General features: G+C 41.0%; 1 protein-coding gene across 2 annotated transcripts in view; it reads right to left on the reverse strand.

The window, feature by feature from the left end:
- Positions 1-20,329, reverse strand: part of rab3c (RAB3C, member RAS oncogene family) — a 173,846-nt gene that overhangs the window by 150,817 nt on the left and 2,700 nt on the right. For both annotated transcript variants that reach the window (XM_059989370.1, XM_059989369.1), the window contains one exon: positions 13,624-13,851. In XM_059989370.1, coding sequence (XP_059845353.1) covers positions 13,624-13,851 — 228 coding nt within the window. The remainder of the gene's footprint in view (positions 1-13,623; positions 13,852-20,329) is intronic.

The following is a 20,329-nucleotide window of genomic DNA, read 5'->3' on the forward strand; positions in this document are numbered from 1 at the left end:
CAAGAGGCATGAGAGAGGAGTCAGCCAGAATTGATTGGAAAAGAACACTGGCAGGGATGACGGCAGAGCAGCAATGGCTGGAATTTCTGGAAGCAACTCGCAAGGCACAAGATATGTATACATCTCAAAGAGAAAGTAGTATTCTAAAGCTAAACACGAGGAAATCTGCAGATGCTAGAAATTCAAACAACACACAAAAAATGCTGGTTAAACACAGCAGGCCAGGCAGAATCTATAAGGAGAAGCACTGTCGACGTTTCAGGCTGAGACCCTTCATTAGGACTAACTCAAAGGAAAGATACTAAGAGATTTGAAAGTAGTTGGGGGGGGGGGAGAGAGGGAAATGTGAAATGATAGGAGAAGACCGGAGGGGGTGGGATAAAGCTAAGAGCTGGAAAGGTGATTGGTGAACGTGATACAGAGCTGGAGAAGGTAAAGGATCATGGGACGGGAGGCCTCAGGAGAAGGAAGGGGGGGGAAGCACCAGAGGGAGATGGAGAACAGGCAGAGTGATGGGCAGAGAGAGAGAGAAAAAAAACAACTACTACATATGTCAGGGATGGGGTAAGAAGAGGAGGTGGGGCATTAATGGAAATTAGAGAAGTCAATGTTCATGCCATCAGGTTGGAGGCGACCCAGCCGATATCTCAGGTGTTGTTCCTCCAACCTGAGTTTGGATTCATTTTGACAGTAGAGGAGGCCATGGATAGACATATCAGAATGGGAATGGGATGTGGAATTAAAAATGTGTGGCTACTGGGAGATCCTGCTTTCTCAGGCAGATTGAGTGTAGATGTTCAGCGAAACGGTCTCCCAGTCTGCATCGGGTCTCACCAATATATAAAAGGCCACACTGGAAGCACCGGACACTGTATACCACACCAGCCGACTCACAGATGAAGTGTCACCTCACCTGGAAGGACTGGCTGGGGCCCTGAATGGTGGTGAGGGAGGAAGTGTAAGGGCAGGTGTAGCACTTATTCCGCTTACAAGGATAAGTGCCAGGAGGGAGATCGGTGGGAAGGGATTGGGGGGGGGGGAGAGTGGACAAGGGAGTCGCGTAGGGAGCGATTCTTGCGGAAATTAGAAAGGGGGGGGAGGGAAAGGTGCTGGGTAGTGGGATCCCGTTGGAGGTGGCGGAAGTTACGAAGAATTATATGTTGGACCTGGAGGCTGGTGGGGTGTTAGGTGAGGACAAGGGGAACCCTATCCCGAGTGGGGTGGCGGGCGGATGGGGTGAGGGCAGATGTGCGGGAAATGGGAGAGATGCGTTTCAGAGCAGAGTTGATGGTGGAAGAAGGGAAGGCCTTTTGTTTAAAAAAGGAAGACATCTCCTTCGTCCTGGAATGAAAAGCCTCATCCTGAGAGCAGATGCGGCGGAGATGGAGGAATTGTGAGAAGGGGATAGCATTTTTGCAAGAGACCGGTTGGGAAGAGGAATAGTCCAGGTAGCTGTGAGAATCTGTAGGCTTATAGTAGATATCAGTAGATAAGTCGTCTCCAGAGATGGAGACGGAAAGATCAAGAAAGGGGAGGGAGGTGTCAGAAATGGACCAGGTAAATTTGAGGGCAGGGTGAAAGTTCGAGGCAAAGTTAATGAAGTCAACGAGCTCAGCATGTATGCAGGAGGCAGCGCCAATGCAGTCGTCGATGTAGCGAAGGAAAATAGGGGGACGGATACCCGTAAAGACTTGGAACATGGACTGTTCCAGAAAGCCAACAAAAAGGCAGGCATAACTGGGACCCATACGGGTGCCTATGGCTACACTCTTTGTTTGGAGGAAGTGGGAGGAGCCAAAGGAGAAATTATTGAGAGTAAGAACTAATTCCGCTAGACGGAGGAGTGGTGGTAGAGGGGAATTGGTTAGGTCTGGAATCCAAAAAGAAGCGAACAACTTTGAGACCATCTCGGTGGGGGATGGAGGTATATAGGGACTGGACGTCCATGGTGAAAATAAGACAGTGGGAGCCAGGGAACTTAAAATCATTGAAAAAATTCAAAGCGTGAGAAATGCCACAAACATAGGTGGGAAGAGATTGAACAAAGGGGGATAAGTCTGAGTCAAGGTATGCAGAAATGAGTTCAGTGGGGCAGGAGCAAGCTGAGACAATAGGTCTACCTGGACAGGCAGGTTTGTGGATCTTGGGTAGGAGGTAGAAACGGGAAGTGCGGGGTGTGGGAACTATGAGGTTGGTGGCAGTGGATGGGAGATCCACAGAGCTGATAAGTTTGGCGATGGTATAGGAGACAATGGCCTGGTGCTCCTTAATGGGATCATGATCAAGGGGTAAATAAGAGGAGGTATCAGAGAGTTGTCGCTGTGCCTCGGCCAGGTAGAGGTCAGTACGCCAGACAACAGCCCCCCCCCCCCCCCCATCAGTGGGTTTTATAGTGAGGTTGGAATTGGAACAGAGTGTAGTGAAGTCCAGACGGTTGATGTCCCATCGGCAATTAGCAATAAAGAGATCCAGAGCAGGCAGAAGACCAGAGTGGGGTCTTCTCCTCCTCCTCTTCATGGCCACCCCACTCTGGTCTTCTGCCTGCTCTGGATCTCTTTATTGCTAATTGCCGACAGGACATCACCATGGATGTCCAGTCCCTATACACCTCTATCCCCCACCGGGATGGTCTCAAAGCTCTTCACTTCTTTTTGGATTCCAGACCTAACCAATTCCCCTCTACCACCATTCTCCTCTGTCTAGCGGAATTAGTTGTTATTCTCAATAATTTCTCCTTTGGCTCCTCCCACTTCCTCCAAACCAAGGGTGTAGCCATGGGCACCCGTATGGGTCCCAGTCATGCCTGCCTTTTTGTTGGCTTCATGTTCCAAGTCTTTACGGGTATCCGCCCCCCTTTTTTCCTTCACTACATCGATGACTGCATTGGCGCTGCCTCCTGCACGCATGCTGAGCTCGTTGACTTCATTAACTTTGCCTCCAACTTTCACCCTGCCCTCAAATTTACCTGGTCCATTTCCGACACCTCCCTCCCCTTTCTTGATCTTTCTGTCTCCATCTCTGGAGATGGCCTATCTACTGATATCTACTATAAGCCTACAGATTCTCACAGCTACTTGGACTATTCCTCTTCCCACCCTGTCTATGCTATCCCCTTCTCACAATTCTTCCGTCTCCGCCTCATCTGCTCTCAAGATGAGGCCTTTCATTCCAGGACGAAGGAGATGTCTTCCTTTTTTAAACAAAAGGCCTTCCCTTCTTCTAACATCAACTCTGCTCTCAAACGCATCTCTCCCATTTCCCGCACATCTGCCCTCACCCCATCCGCCCGCCACCCCACACGGGATAGGGTTCCCCTTGTCTTCACCTACCACCCCACCAGCCTCCAGGTCCAACGTATAATACTCTGTAAATTCCGCCACCTCCAACGGGATCCCACTACCAAGAACATCTTTCCCTCCACCCCTCCCCTTTTTGCAGGGATCGCTCCCTACGCAACTCCCTTGTCCACTCGTCCCCCTCATCCCATCCCACCGATCTCCCTCCTGGCACTTTTCCTTGTAAACGGAACAAGTGCTACACCTGCCCTTACACTTCCTCCCTCACCACCATTCAGGGCCCCAGACAGTCCTTCCAGGTGAGGCGACACTTCACCTGTGAGTCGGCTGGTGTGGTATTCTGCATCCGGTGCTCCCGGTGTGGCCTTTTATATATTGGTGAGACCCGATGCAGACTGGGAGACCGTTTCGCTGAACACCTACACTCAGTCTGCCTGAGAAAGCAGGATCTCCCAGTGGCCACACATTTTTAATTCCACGTCCCATTCTCATTCTGATATGTCTATCCATGGCCTCCTCTAATGTCAAAATGAATCCAAACTCAGGTTGGAGGAACAACACCTTATATACCGGCTGGGTAGCCTCCAACCTGATGGCATGAACATTGACTTCTCTAACTTCCATTAATGCCCCTCCTCCCCTTCTTACCCCATCCCTGACATATGTAGTATTTGTTTTTTTTCTCTCTCTCTCTCTCTGCCCATCACTCTGCCTGTTCTCCATCTCCCTCTGGTGCTTCCCCCCTCCCCCTTTCTTTCTCCCAAGGCCTCCCGTCCCATGATCCTTTCCCTTCTCCAGCTCTGTATCACTTTCGCCAATCACCTTTCCAGCTCTCAGCTTCATCCCATCCCTTCCAGTCTTCTCCTATCATTTTGCATTTCCCCCTCCCCCCACTACTTTCAAATCTCTTAGTATCTCTCCTTTCAGTTAGTCCTGACGAAGGGTCTCGGCCCGAAACATCGACTGTGCTTCTCCTTATAGATGCTGCCTGGCCTGCTGTGTTCCACCAGCATTTTGTGTGTATTGTTCTAAAGGTAAGATGACAACAATGGCTAACAAGGGAAGTCAAAGCCAACATAAAAGCCAAAGAGAGAGCGTATGTTAGATCAAAGATTAGTGGGAAATTAGAGGATTAAAATACCATTAGAAGATAACTAAAATGTCATTAAGGTAAAGATGGAATACACAAGTAAGCTAGCCCATAATATTAAAAGGATACCAATATATAAAGTGTAAAAGAGAAGAGAGAGTGGATAATGAAATGCTGGAAAACAATGCTGGAGAGGTAGTAATGGAAGACAATGAAATTGCAGACGAACTGAATAAGTATTTTGCACCAGTCTTCGCTGAGGGAGACTTTAGCATTATGGTGGAGATTCCAGGTGTCAGCGGTCACAAGTGTGTGAAGTTACCATTACTAGGGATAAGTTTGTTGGGAAACCGAAAGATCTGGACCAGATGGTGTACACCCCAGATTTATGAAAGAGGTCGCTGAAGAGATGGTGGAGACATTATTTAATTGCATTAATTGAGCATAGATTTTTTTCCATTCTTCGGTAATGCCCCAACCGCCTCTACTTCAACAGTCCCCATCCCCTTTTCCCTCTCTCACCTTATCTCCTTGCCCGCCCATCACCTCCCTCTGGTGCTCCTCCCCCCCCACTTTCTTTCTTCCATGGATTTCTGTCCTTTCCAATCAGACTCTCCCTTCTCCAGCCTGTATATCTTTCACTAGTCAATGTTCCAGCTGTTGACTTCATCCCTTCCTCCCGGTTTCACCTATCATGTTGTGTTTCTCTTTACCTTCCCCCCACCCAGTCCTGCCAAAGGGTTTCATCCTGAAACATCGACTAGGTGCTGCCTGGCCTGCTGCGTTCCTCGAGCATTTGTTGTTCCTCCAGTGTGCATTGCTTGGATTTCCAGCATCTGCAGATTGCCTCTTGTTTGTGGAGCATTAGTGATTCTTTCAAGAACCACTAGATTCTGGAATGGTTCCAGAAGACTGGAAAATTACAGACGTCTCTCTACTCTTCAAGAGGGGAGAGAGTCAGAAGAAAGGAAATTAAAGACCAGTTAATCTGATCTCAGTGGTTAGGAAAATGTTAAAGTCGACTGTTAAGGATGTGGTTTTGGGCTACTTGGAGGCACATGATAAAATCGGCTACAGTTTCCTCGAGGGAAAATCTTGCCTGACAAATCTGTTGGAATTCTTTGAAGAAATAACAAGCAGGTTAGACAAAGGAGAATTGGTTGATGTATACTTGGATTTTCAGGAAGCCTGTTGACAAGGTGCCACACAAGACTGCTTAAAAGCTATGAGCCCATGGTATTACAGGAAAGATTCTAGCATGGATAAAATAGTGGCTGATTGGCATGCGGCAAAGAGTGGGAATAAAAGGAGCCTTTTCTGGTTGGGTGCAGGTGACTAGTGGTGTTCCACAGGGGTCTGTGTTGGGATTGATTCTTTTTATGTTACTTGTCAATGCTTTGAATGATGGCATTGATGGCTTTGTTGCAAAGGTTGCAGATGACATGAATCTAGGTGGAGGAGCAGGTAGTTTTGAGGAAGTAGAGTGGCTACAGAAGGACTTAAGACAGATTAGGAGAATGGGCAAAGAATTGGCAGATGGAATACAGTGTTGAGAAGTGTATGATCATGCACTCAGGTAGAAGAATTGAGAGGGTTTACCATTTTCTAAATGGAGAGAACATACAAAAAACTGAGGTGCAAAGGCACTTGGGAGTCCTTGTGCAGGATTTCCTAAAGCTTCATTTGCAGGTTGAGCCTGTGGTGAGGAAGACAAATGCGATATTATCATTCATTTCAAGAGGTCTAGAATACAAAATTGAAGATGTAATATTGAGACGTTATAAAACACTGGTGAGGCTTCACTTGGAGTAGTGTGAGCAGTTTTGGGCCCCTTGTCTAAGAAAGGACTTGCTGAAACTGGCAAGGAGGTTCATGAAAGTGATTACCAAAAGTCTTGGTAAACCTCATGTCAAAAACCTTGGTGTGATATTTGATTCCGCCTTTAAGTTTGACAAGCAAGTAAATGCAGTAGCGAAAGCCAGTTTTTTTCCAGCTTTGTACTATTGCCAAAATCAAGCCATTTCTCTCCTTCAAAGATCCTGAGAAAGTCATCCACGCCTTTATATCCTCCCACTTGGACTATTTCAACTCCATATATACTGGGACTAGTCTGTCATCCCTGTCCTGTCTGCAACTGGTCCGTGAACGCCACAGCCAGGCTCCTGACAGGTGCCCGGAAGAGGGACCATATTACTTCTATCCTTGCCTCTCTCCACTAGCTCCCAGTATGGTTTAGAGTCGATTTTAAGGTTCTCCTGTTTGTTTATAAAGCCCTGAATGGGCTGGCCCCCTCCTACATCGCAGACCTTCTAACCCCTTATTTTACTTCCGGGTCCCTCAGGTCAGTTGACTTGGGGCTCCTGGCTTTCCCGCGATCTAAATTTAAGCTCAGGGGTGACCGCACCTTTGCTACTGCAGCCCCTAGACTGTGGAACAGCATTCCCCTCCCTGTCAGATCAGTCCCCTCCATCAACTCTTTTAAGTCCAGGCTCAAAACTTACCTTTATTCACTAGCGTTTGAATCTTCCTGACGTGGCTGATTTTTGGCTTGTGCCTAGGCTCATGTGTTGTTTATTTTGTGCCTATAAGCTGAGTGCCTTGTTGTTTATATCTGTGTTTCTTGTATTTGTGATTTTAGCTACCTGATATGGTTTATACAGCATTTTGGTCAACATGGGTTGTTTTTAAATGTGCTTTATAAATAAACTTGACTTGACTTGACATGAAAATGATTTGGGGTGAATCATTGAAACCTATCGAATGGTGACATGCCTTAATAGAGTGGATATGGAAAGGATGTTTCCTTTGGTGGGAGTATCCAAGACCAGAGGACACAGCCTCAGAATAGAGGGCGTCCTTTTAGAACAGAGATAAGGAGGAATTTCTTTAGCCAGAGAGTGGCGAAGCTGTGGAGTATATTGCCACAGGCAACCGTGGAGGCCAAGTCTTTATGAATATTTAAGGCAGAAGCTGATAAATTCTTGATTGGTCAGGGCATGAAGGGATATGGGGGAGAAGGCAGGATTTGGGGCTAAGGGGAAAAATGTATCAGCTATGATTAAATGGTGGAGCAGACTCAATGGGTCAAATGGTCTACTTCTGCTCCTATATCTCATGGTAATGAAAATATTTCCATTTATGGCAGAGTTTATAGTTTTTGTCTAACAGCTTTTGTCCTAAGGTAGCTCTCCAGCAAATTACATAGAGAACTGAAGAAAAACTACTTTAAACAATAATGAAAACAAAGAGTGAAATACAACTTTAAAATGACTGAAGTAGGTATTAACAATGAATTTGTGATGACATTTAGTGAGAGAAAAGGAAAGAATAATCTAGCCTCAGAGGAGGAGATGAAGTCAGACTGGGGGTGTATTAGTTAAACTAAATGATTAGCTTATGTACTTTTAAGATTTATCATTAATTCAAACTTAAATGTAAAAGAAAAAAAAGCACAATACTCCCCTCCTCCAACACTGAATTAATTGTGTGGAGAACAAAATTATTCCTTCACAATGAATCAGAATCAATATTACTTTTAAGGCAGTAACTATGATTAATTGGATTACATTTTAAACAGAGTTCACTAAAAGCATTGCAGAAAATTTGCAATTTGCTTTCCATTTTAATTAAACATTGCCCAGTCATGCTGGGCATTGTAAAACTAAAGGGCTGTGTCCATTATTGTCTTTACATGCCATGTGCCAATAGATATTACGCCAAGGTTATAATATTTTGTTCTCACTAATATCTACCTTTTTTTTAAAAAAAAACAGCAAGCTTATGCAGTTTCACATACACAATGGATGTTTAAAACTCAATGAAATGCTAGGCATGAGGGAATAATCGTTACATAAAAATGTTAACAATTTGAACCACTATCACTGAATGTTTATAAACAAATCCTTTTTAAATTTAACCTATAGAACTAACAACAGAATAAGTACCTGCAGAAAATGTATTGCTTTGTAACGTACCTCTTCCCAGCAATTCACTCATATGACATGAAGATGTACAGCGCACTTAAGCAATGAAATCTCATAGCATCAAATTAGGCAGTCACATCACCAATTTAATGATATCCAATTTAACCATTGCAGGAGACGGTTTGGATTACTCGCTTATCAATACTCTGGTATTAATTAAATCAATTTGACCTGATGAAAGCAGAATAAAAATATTGACTAGGAAACATGATCACATCAATCACAATATGTTTTAACTGATTATCACTCAAATAAATTATAGCCTGCTAATTATGAATAGATACTATAGTTCAGAATGTTTTCTATTTATATTTAACTATATATGTACTCTCACCTCAGTGTAGCAGTTAAAATTAAATTAACCATAAATGTAGAACTGGAGCCTGATCTGATAGGTTCATCGGGAGCAGTTTCAAGGGAATAAATGGCTTGCTCAAGCCTGAATTCAAGCGTTCGTAATTTCATAAGTTCTCCTCAGTTGATCACATTTAAATCATTTCAGTCCTTGGTACCCATTTATATTCCATGTCTAGCACCTGGAAAAGCTTCGCTTAAATGTTCAAAGTAGCAGATTATGAACACGTCTTGAAGTGCACCATAAGACCACAGGATATAGGAGCAGAATTAGGCCACTTGGCCCATCGAGTCTGCTCCACCATTCAATCATGGCTGATCCAACTTTCCTCTCAGCCCCAATCTCCTACCTTCTCCCCATATCCATACATTCATTGACCAATCGAGAATCTAACAATCTCTGCCTTAAATAAACATAAAGACCTGTCTTCCACAGCTACCTAGGGCAAAGAATTCCACAGCTACCTGTGGCAAAGAATTCCACAGAGTTACTATTCTCTGGCTAAAAAAATTTGTCAAGACTATGCTTGAATCTTAAGTCATGAAATCTGAATGAATCCTTTAATTGCAGAGCACCAGATTCCTCATCTCTGTTCTTAAAGGATGCCCCTCTATTTTGAGGGTGTGTCCTCTGGTCTTCGACCCCCACCATAGGAAACATCCTCTCCATATCCACTCTATCAAGGCCTTTCACCATTCAATTAGGTCACCCCTCATTCTTTTGAATTCCAGTGAGTTCAGGCCCAGAGCCATCAAATGCTCTCCATATGACGAGCCATTCAATCCTGGAATTATTTTCATGAACCTCCTTTGAACTCGCTCCAATTTCAGTGCATCCTTTTTAAGACAAGGGTCCCAAACCTGCTCACAATATACCAAGTGAGGCTTTACCAGCACTTAATAAAGTTTCAACATAATATTCTTGCTTTTATATTCTAGTCCTCTTAAAATGAATGCTAACACCACCCTCACCAGAGTCAAGAAGCAAATTAACCTTTAGGGAATCCTGCACAAGGACTCCCAAGTGCCTTTGCACCTCAGTTTTTTGTATTTTCCTCTCCATTTAGAAAATAGTCAATGCTTTCATTTCTTCTACCACAGTGCATGACCATACATTTCCCAAAACTATACTCAATCTGCCATTTCTTTGCTCATCCTCCCAATCAGTCCAAGTCCTTCTGTAGCCTCTCAACTTCCTTAAAGCTAATTGCCCCTCCACCCATCTTCAGATAGTCTACAAACACTGCAACAAAGCCATCAATTCCATCATCCAAATCACTGACATATAACATAAAAAGAATCGATTCCATCAGAGTCGTGCAGAACACCCTTAATCACCGACAGTTTTTAAGCAGTGTCATGTGTGACACCTTATCAAAGACTTTCTGAAAATCCAACTATATAACGTCAACCAATTCTCTTTTGTCTATTCAGCTTGTTACTTCTTCAAAGAATTCCAACACATTTTTCAGGCAAGATTTTCCCTTGAGGAAACCATGCTGACTACAGACTATTTTATCCAAGTACCCTGGGACCTCTCCTTTAATAATTGACCCCAACAATTACACTACACATTGCATCTGCAAAGGAAACAGCATTTTGAAGGACCCCATGCACCCCTAATACAATCTCTTCTCCTTCCTGCCGTCTGGGAAAAGGCTCCGAAGCATTCGGACTCTCACGACCAGACTATGTAACAGTTTCTTTCCCCAAGCTATCAGACTCCTCAATACTCGAAGCCTGGACTGACACCTTGCCCTACTGTCCTGTTCATCATTTATTGTAATGCCAGTACGGTTTTTGTGCACTTTATGCAGTCCCGTGTAGGTCTGTAATCTAGTATAGCTTTCTCTGTTTTTTTTATTGAGTTCAGTCTAGTTTTTGTACTGTGTCATGTAACACCATGGCCCTGAAAAACATTGTCTCATTTTTACTATGCACTGTACCAGCAGTTATGGTCGAAATGACAATAAAAGTTGACTTGACTTGAATATCTTCCCAACCCCTGAGGTCAGATTAACTGGCCTATAATTTCCTTTCTTCTGCCTCTCTCCCTTCTTGAGGAGTGGAGTGACGTTTGCAATTTTCCAGCTTTCTGAACCCATTGCAGAATCTAGTGATTCTTGAAAGATCATTATTAATGCCTCCACAATCTCTTCAGCTACCTCTTTCAGAACTCTGGTGTGTATACCACCTGGTCCAGGTGACCAATCTACCTTCAGACCTTTCAGGTTTCCCAGGATCCTTCTCTCTAGTTGTGGTAACTTGACACATTCCATGACCTCCAACACCTGGAACTTCCACCATACTGCTAGTGTCTTCCACAGTGAAGACTGATACAAAATACTTGTTCAGTTTGTCCATTATTTCATTGTCCCACATTACTACAACTCCAGCATAGTTTTCCAGCAGTCTAAAATTCGCTCTCACTTCCCTTTTACACTGTCTTGGATGAAACTTTAGGTATCCTTTTTAATATTATTGGCTAGCTTACATTTGTACTCCATCTTTACTTTCTTAATGACTTTCTAGTTGCCTTCTGCTGGTTTTTAAAGCTTCCTGATTCTCTAACTTCCCATTAATCTTTGATCTAATATATGCCCTCTCTTTGTTTTTTTATGTTGGCTTTGACTTCTCATTAGCCATAGTTGTGTTATCTTTCCTTTAGAATACTTCTCCCTCTTTGGGATGTATATATCCTGTGCCTTCCAAGTTGCTTCCAGAAATTCCAGCCATTACTGCCCTGCCATCATCCCTGCCAGTGTTCTTTTCCAATCAATTCTGGTCAACCCATCTCTCATGCCTCTGGAATTCCCTTTACTCCACTGTAACACCATCACCCCTTCAGCCTCCCATGACATGATTTTCCAGACACCAAAGATCAATATTTATTTTATGAATGTTGTTCCAATAATAAAAAAAGACAGAGCTAGTTTTGAATCCATCAGCTCATTGCCTTCCCCAAAAGTAAACTTCATGTCATTTCTTGTATTCCCTTCCCTAAATACTGGATAAATGAGATTACAGAATGAATTGGTAACATGGTAAATTCAGCATATCTGCTTAAATTTACTATTGTTCATTTCTAATAATTAACATATTTATTTCATTGGAAAACCAATTCAATGAGGGGAAGAAATTGAAGTGAATATGGGACAACATTTCATCCCTAAGTACTGCACAACTAACACAATAACTACACTTGTGAACAAAATTTTACATTGACAAGTATTTACAGAATATTTCTTTTAATGTACACTCAAATTACACGAGATTAAATTAGTCTCAGCATTGTTTAGCAAATATGTATATAAGCCTCTTCTCCATGCAGTTTTAATACATACACAAACCATCTACTCTACAGACACGAAATCAAGCGAGAAGGTTCTCATGCAAACAGTTCATTGTCAACTTCTAGATATCATGTTACTGGATGTTTATTATTGCAACAAAAGTCAAAAGGGTATCAGTGTAAAACATACAATTAAAGGGAGGTAAAATGTTACTGAGATTCTGACAACCCATTATTATATGACTGAATAGACTTGTAACTAAATTGGCTATGAAATCAAAGTGTATAAATGTATAAAATCTGTTAGTCAATGGTTTTATTTCAAATGCCATACAATTTTCAATATAATGTTGTATTTGCAGTTATAGTATTAAGGAAAAATTCTGGGCTGCTTCTTAAAGTAACAGGTATCTAGTAACTAGCACTGGGACCTGATAAAACAGACATTGTAATAATCTGATTTTGCACAAAAACCAGACAGTATATGTAATCAAAACTCTGAACTAAAGTGAAGGGAAACAATTGCCTATTAAGGAAGATTATCTTATCTATTGGTCTTTGCACTTTTATAATAAAATTATCCACTGGCGTCATCAGAACATTGATGCTGAGCAGAAACAGACAGTGAGCAGATATTTCTATCATGTTATGGAAAATATTGTATACGTTTCTTTTTGTTTCAATAAAAATGCTGCTCTTGTATATTCCTTCACAATACATTTTTTTAAAAAACAGCATCAAACATCCTATCAATAAAGTCACACACACACTCTAATAAGTATTATACATTGTTATCATTTTTCAAAATAAAAGATATTTCTTCATGACAGAATGCATCGCTTAACTTCCTATTCTGTTAAGAACAAGTCATTTATTTCAGTGTACAGAAAAGACCCGTTTGGTTGCTTTTCCAGTGCTAACAATGGTCAAAGCAGAGGTGGGGTGGGGGAAGCAACATCTAAAATGAACTCCTGGAATCTCTGAAATGCATATTTCAATCACTTCATTTGTATACCACTCTCTAAGGTGTTTCACAGAATACAGTTTTTAAAAAAGGGGAAGCTGTAACATAAACAAGGATAGATTATTTTGATTTCTGGGATATCTGGAGAAAAAAGGTTGCTTGTGGAAAACTATAATTTCAGGGGAAAAAAACCTTTGGATTCCTGTTCCGATTTCAGATGTGCTCCATGTCAGACTTTCTACATGATTTCTTCAAACCGGTTTTAGTTAATGCCATTCAGCACAGGATCATCATTTAGCATTTGTAATGCTAAATCATACAGCGTTAAGTTACAAACATGTCCTAGCTGATTAGTGAAGTAGAACCAGCTGAGATTTTATTCATTCGTTCAATGCAGAGAAAGAGAGCGAAGGTAACAAACACTAGACATCTCTCCTTTCAGCAACTAAATAATTTTACCCAATTGATTTGTACATGACAAAAAACAGCACAACATTTACAACCACTTAAAGGATCTATTCTACTTAAAATGAAAGCATATCAAAATACATAACTCAGAACAAACATAACTATTTATGCTTCTTATTCAGTTGGTAGATACTTTGACAACTAAAGAAGCCTAAAAATCATATGCATAAACTTACCCAAATTTGCAACTTAATCCTTTTTTCATTCCTGAAGACTGTCTTTACCTTGAAGTCAATACCTACAGTGCTTACAAATGCAGACGTAAAAGAATCATCAGCATAGCGAAAGAGAAATGAAGTTTTCCCAACACTGCTGTTGCCAATGATCAGTAGTTTGAACATGTAGTCAAAGTTCTGGTCAGCTGTGTCTTTTTGAACATATCGGGAATCCTGTGTAGACGCCATCTGAAACACAGATTACAGAGCACCCTCAAATTATTAATGCACTTCAAATCATGCACATCAAATAAATATCCTGATCAATATCTACCTCAAAGATTCATCAATAATAAAACCAAGACGTAACTAAATCCTAAAAATACAAATGATACACAAAGATAGCATAACCATCAGTGAGAAGCCTAGATTACAATTGTGGAATTTATACCAAAACACTGTTTGAAGGTTCAGTTGTGCTCTGAGCAATTCAACAAAATGGTGACTAACTTTATTCCTGCATCTTCTGTATTAAACCATCTGCTGTGAAATGGTACATCATTCCAGATTAAACTTCTCAGTGGCATTATCAACTGTACACTGTCAAAATTAAAATATGGTGTTATACTATAGAACCATATTAAATCAAAATCTAAACCACATTAAATATTTTGTACTATTAAATGCAAACTTTGTCTATCCAATTAATATTAAATAGCATTCAAATTAAATGGGATTTTTTCCCTTAAAATGGAGGTAAAGCACATTGCAATCAAGATGTCAGCTGAACAAGTAGCTTGTTGCCTGAATCAGAAGGTTCTCCACTAGAAATCAGATTTCCCCGTTTAAAGGAAACAGCGTTATGAAGGACCCCATGCACCCCTCATACAATCTCTTCTCCCTCCTGCCGTCTGGGAAAAGGCTCCGAAGCATTCGGACTCTCACGACCAGACTATGTAACAGTTTCTTTCCCCAAGCTATCAGACTCCTCAATACTCGAAGCCTGGACTGACACCTTGCCCTACTGTCCTGTTTATTATTTATTGTAATGCCTGCACTGTTTTTCTGCACTTTATGCAGTCCCGTGTAGGTCTGTGGTCTAGTGTAGCTTGCTCTGTGTTTTTCTTTTTTTTTTAAAAAACACATAGTTCAGTCTAGTTTTTTGTACTGTGTCATGTAACACCATGGTCCTGAAAAACGCTGTCTCATTTTTACTATGTACTGTACCAGCAGTTATGGTCGAAATGACAATAAAAGTTGACTTGACTACTACACTAAAGCATCCTTGCAAAATCAGTAAAGGGAGTTGTACAAGTATTAGGACAACTATAATATGGAATAATTGAACAGCCCCTGCATATTTTCTGACTTAGTTGAAGGTGGATGCAATGACAGTAGATGTGCTAAGGCCATGGTAGACAGAACCAGGCAGGAGATCGCTGGAGTTGCTTCCTCCAAGGCCCCGCACCAGGAAGCAGTGCCAAAATTCACAATCTCACAAGGTATTTTGAGCTAAGCTGCATATCAGTAAAATGTTGTTTCCTTATTCAGACACTCACAAAACTCATACACTATTGCTGATAATCACCCAAACTATAAAAACAAGAGATTCTGCAGGTGACAGAAATCTTGAGCAACACACACGTACAAGGTGAGGAATAAATAGTCGACGTTGTAAGCTAAGACCCTTCATCAGAACTGGAAAGGAAGGGAAGAAAGCCAGAATAAGGTGGTGGGGAAGAAGAGGATGGAGTCAAATCTGGGTGAGCACATGGTCAATAAGTTGGAAAAAGCAGAGATCACAGAGCAGGAACAGTGAAAGAGGGTCTCATTGAACTCCCATTGAAGAGTTAAACTTCTTCATGGCAGGCATATCTCAAAACTGTTACATCATGGACACATCCTTCCTCCACCTCTCTGATCCCCAGTACATGTAGGCCACATGGATGCAAAGATCACCAAAGGTAGGAAAATTAAAAGTTCCACTCAATATCCTGCATTATTTTCATTAAAACTAAGAGAATAAAGGATAGGAATACAGGCTCTGGGCCTGTACTCACTGGAATTTAGAAGAATGAAGGGAATCTCATTTAAACCTGTAAAGCCCAGACAGAGTGAGCGCGGAGAGGATGTTTCCAATAGTGGAAGAGTCTAGGGAAGATGGCCAAGCCAGAGAATAGATGGACATCCCCTTAGAACAGAGATGAGGAGGATCTTCTTTAGCCAAAGGATGGTGTATCTGTGTAATTCATTGCCACAGGTGGCTATGAAGGCCACTTCACTGGGTATATTTAAAGGGGAGGTTGACAGGTTCCTGCTTAGTAAGGATGTCCAAGGCTACAGGGAAAAGCCGGGAGAACAGGTTTGAAAGGAATAATAAATCAGCCGTGATCAAATGGCAGAGCAAACTTGATGGGTCAGTTGTCCTAATTCTGCTCCTATACCTTATAGTACAAATATATTACACACACACACAGACTAAGGTAGAAGGAGATGAGTTATACAGCTCTTGTTACATGCACGTGCAGTTCAACTCTGAATGACTATGCAGAAAATTTGAAACTTTTGTGGTATTTCTGTTTCAGATAATTGAAAATTGCAAGTAAGCACTGTCTGAGAAAATGGACAATTGTAAGAATTTGTAAGTGGGAAGAAGCAGAGTGATGTTTGGAAAATTGACTTTTTAAAACTGTCACTTAGCAAGCAAATTGCAGAAGGATAGTGTGCAAAAGCTCTGGTGAGAAGATCCTCCAATACAGGCCTGCTACATGGTTTGAGAGAGTGCAGATGAAAAAAAGCTCAAGGAAATTTGAGAAATATGATTTCTCACACACAAGGCTATACTGAATCAAATCCTGACATTCCAAATAAAAACAAATCCTGTCTCTCTGGTTCACTTCCTGATGCAAGGTCCGTTGGTCCATTGTCTTGGTTTGGCCTTATAATAAAAGCACAACATTAGCCAAAGCAGTACACACAAAATGCTGGAGGAACTCAGCAGTTCAGGCAGCATCTGTGGAAAAGAGTACAGTCGACATTTCAGGCAGACACCCTTCATCTTTGTGATTTACAACATTAGCCATCCTCCATTCTTCTGGTTCCTCACCCATGACTATCACTCATTAACAATAGTTTAATTTTCTTTAGCAACAAATCATAACGTTCTGTTACTTTTCTGATTCACTCTTGTTCTGTCTGGCCTTTAATGAGTCACATTCTAGAACAAGCAGCTCCCTTTGCATTTCAATCTGCAGTTGCTCTACACTCTCAGAATTTAGATAATAAAATCTTTTAATTTTCTTGCTAAATGGAAAACTTCAGATATTTGCACATATTATATTTCCCAGATCTTTGCTGTCAGATTTAAGATAATTGACAGGAGAACCAGTAGATGAAGACTTTTTTAAAAAAAAAGCACCGAGTTGGCAAGATCTAGAAACACTTCTGAACGGATAGGGTATGTACATTTAATATGAAAAGAAAACTTGCAAAATTCATTACTGGAAAAGTAAAATGTATGGAATTATGGGAAATAACCAGATGATGGAGTGATTTGAATAGCTCTTTCAAAGACAGCAAAAGTATGAGATAAAGTCTTCCATATGTACTGTTTGATTGAAGAAGAAATATATTTATGTGCTAAGATTAACAATTTTTCTTTCTACATGGGGGTTCTTCCAGCAACATTATTCTTTTTAAGTTGCCTTCACTATTTCCATTGTGGATGCAGTAGGCATCATCCACTACATGAAAGCAACCTGTATCACAACAAAGAGCAAATGAACTTCAGTCTTCACTCCATGTCACATACCACCTTAATTAAGAGATGTTCATTACTGCTGGAACTGAATCCTGGAGCCTCTAACCCAGCAACGTAGTAGAGGAATGGTGACTGGATAACTGCCCTGCAGTCCATCAGCATCTTCTAAAGGGCAATTACAGATGGTTAATAAATGCTGGCCTAACCAGTTTGCTTACTGTATCCCATAAATAGCAATTTCTGAGTATTCTGATGCAGTAGAGTCACAGCTTCTGTTAAGTCTATGCAGTTTGGAGGTAAAAAAATATACACTTAACATAGCACTTGGGTTTTAAACCATCATATGCAAAGTGCTGCTTCACTAATCTTCATATCCTGATTCATGCCAGTGACCCACTTTACAGCATTTTAAGTTTTCTGGACAACATCTACTCCTCAAAATGTTCATAGCGATAGTGACTGAGGAATAGGAATACAGATGAACGTGATAACAGTTTGAGGAGTGGGTAAAAAGATGAGTGTGAAGAGCAAGGAATGGTTAAGAAGAAAGAGCACAAAGTGACAAGAGACTACTTTGCTGAAACATATGTACACAGCAGTGAACAGAAAACTGACACATGGGCTTCTCATTATGTATGTGCCAACTACAGTCAGCAAATCCAACCAATGCACAAAGAGCACATTGAAAATTAAAGTTTCCGAGTTTATTGCTATGAAAACAATTAGGCAGTAGGTTCAGTAGAAAACCCACAGGGGGAAAGACACAGTACATTCAGCCTCGTGAGCCTGTTGCTCCACATGTTTAGAATGTGGTTGATGTGCACCATATCTCCCTTGACCTGCCATTTCCTCACTTACCTTGTTACAATATTCTGATACTCTTTGAAAATTTAGTCAGTCTAAAGTCTGTGGACTACTAGGGACAGCTCCAAATTCCACCATGTTTTATGTAAAAATGAGCATTCCAGTCTCCATAAAAATGACTAAACTCCAAATGTAATAACTTTCTTGATCTGGATTCACCTCAGAGCAAGCAATTTCTCCATACCCAATCCTCTCAAATCCCTTCATTTTGAAAAGAGGAATTCATTGGCCATCAAAACTCAAGGCAATATAAAGTTAAATCAACATGTCCTTATTACTTAACCTGTCAAAATACAACGCCATTCGGATTTTTGTTTTTATTTCATTCCTTCTAACACTCTTCTGATTTGATGTCGCAGATGAGGTTTGACCAAGGCTCAAGATAATAATGCATTATTTTCTTAGTAAAATCCAAGTAGAATGTGCTGTAAATACTCAACAGGGCAGGCAGCAGTTGTGAGTAATGGTCAATATTTCATTTAATCTGTTTTTCCCCATCATATGCTCCACTTGACCTCCCTAGTATTTCCAGTACTTTTCCTTTTTCTTCCTGAAGTAACTTTCCAATTTCTTTAGCCCACTGTTCTATTCGGCATAAAAAGCTTGTGAATATACAGAGAAGAGGGCAGAGCTAGGAATTTCAGAGGAATCATGCAAAACTGTAAAAAGAGAAAGCAGAGACAGGAAATGGGAAGGATAGGGATGGCAAATGGGAGAGAGGGATGAGAGGAAATGGAGGAAAGAGTAAATGGAATAGTGCAACACAGTTCTTCCCTGTAGTACGTTCTCCAACATATAGACCATCAGCACCTTCATAGAAATATAACAGTAAGAAATACATAGTGGCACATGCAAACTCCAACTATTCCTATTATATTTGGGTATTTTTCTCAATGTTTTTCATCATATGGCCCTACTATTTACAGTGGAAGGCAGTAAAGAAAAAAAACAGCTATGGTTATACAAAAAAAATGCAACAGTGGCTCTAACATTTTATTCTGCAGTAGAAGCAATTACTGTTTTTTTTCAATCTTTGAAATAGGCACTGAGGTTTTCCAGCAATAATTCATTAAGTATAATCTCAAATACCCTGCCCTAGTATTCATTATTGCCATCAACCCAGAACTGCTTTTCAACAAAGATTTAACGTACTTGTACCAGACATCCATAGTATCACATTCTATGAAGGGGCACTGCAGAGCAATAAGAAAGGGAACCTTGAAAATATTAAGGGACATGCTACTAAGGTGGTAAAACGGAATTCATTTTGGTAAATTATTGAAGGACTTGGCTGGATTTCTCTTATTTTTATATCCGAATCAGAATCCAGTTTAATATCACTGGCGTATCTCAAGAAATTTGTTGTTTTGTCACATTATTTTGCAAAATAAAAACTATAAATGACAATTTAAAAATGTATACATAGATTAAATAAGTAGTGTAATATAAAAGAACAAAATAAAAGAAATAATGTGAGGTAGTGTACAGGGGTTCATTGGCCATTCAGAAACCTAATGGTGGAGGAAAAGCTGTTCCTGAAACATCGGATATGTGTCTTTGGGGATCCTGTACCTCCTCCTTGATGGTAGCAATTTGAAATGGGCACGTCCTGGGTGGTGGAGGTCCTTAATAATGGATGCTGCCTTTTTGAGGCTTTGCCTTTTGAAGCTATCCCCAATGCTGGGGAGGCTGATGCCCACGATGGGGCATTACAACTGTTACAAAGTGTTTACAACTTTCTGTTGTTTCTTCTGATTCTGTGCAGTGGTCCCTCCATACCAGGCAGTGATGCAACCAGTTAGAATGCTTTCTACGTACATCTGTAGAAACTTATGAGATCTTTGGTAACATACCAAGTTTCCTCAAAAACCGAATAGCCGTTGTCATACTTTCCTTGTAGTCGCATCAATAAATTGGATTCAGGGTAGATCTTCAGAGATGTTGACTCCCAGGATCTTGAAACTACTCACCCCATCTACTGCTGTTCCCTTAGCTTCCCCTTCCTGGTCTACAATCAATTCTTTGATCTTAGTGACATAGAGTGCAAGGTTGTTGTTATGACACCACTCAACCAGATGACCTATCTCACTCTGTATGCCACCT

This window comes from Hypanus sabinus, chromosome 14 (assembly GCF_030144855.1).
Source record: "Hypanus sabinus isolate sHypSab1 chromosome 14, sHypSab1.hap1, whole genome shotgun sequence".
Taxonomy (NCBI): Eukaryota; Metazoa; Chordata; class Chondrichthyes; order Myliobatiformes; family Dasyatidae; genus Hypanus; species Hypanus sabinus.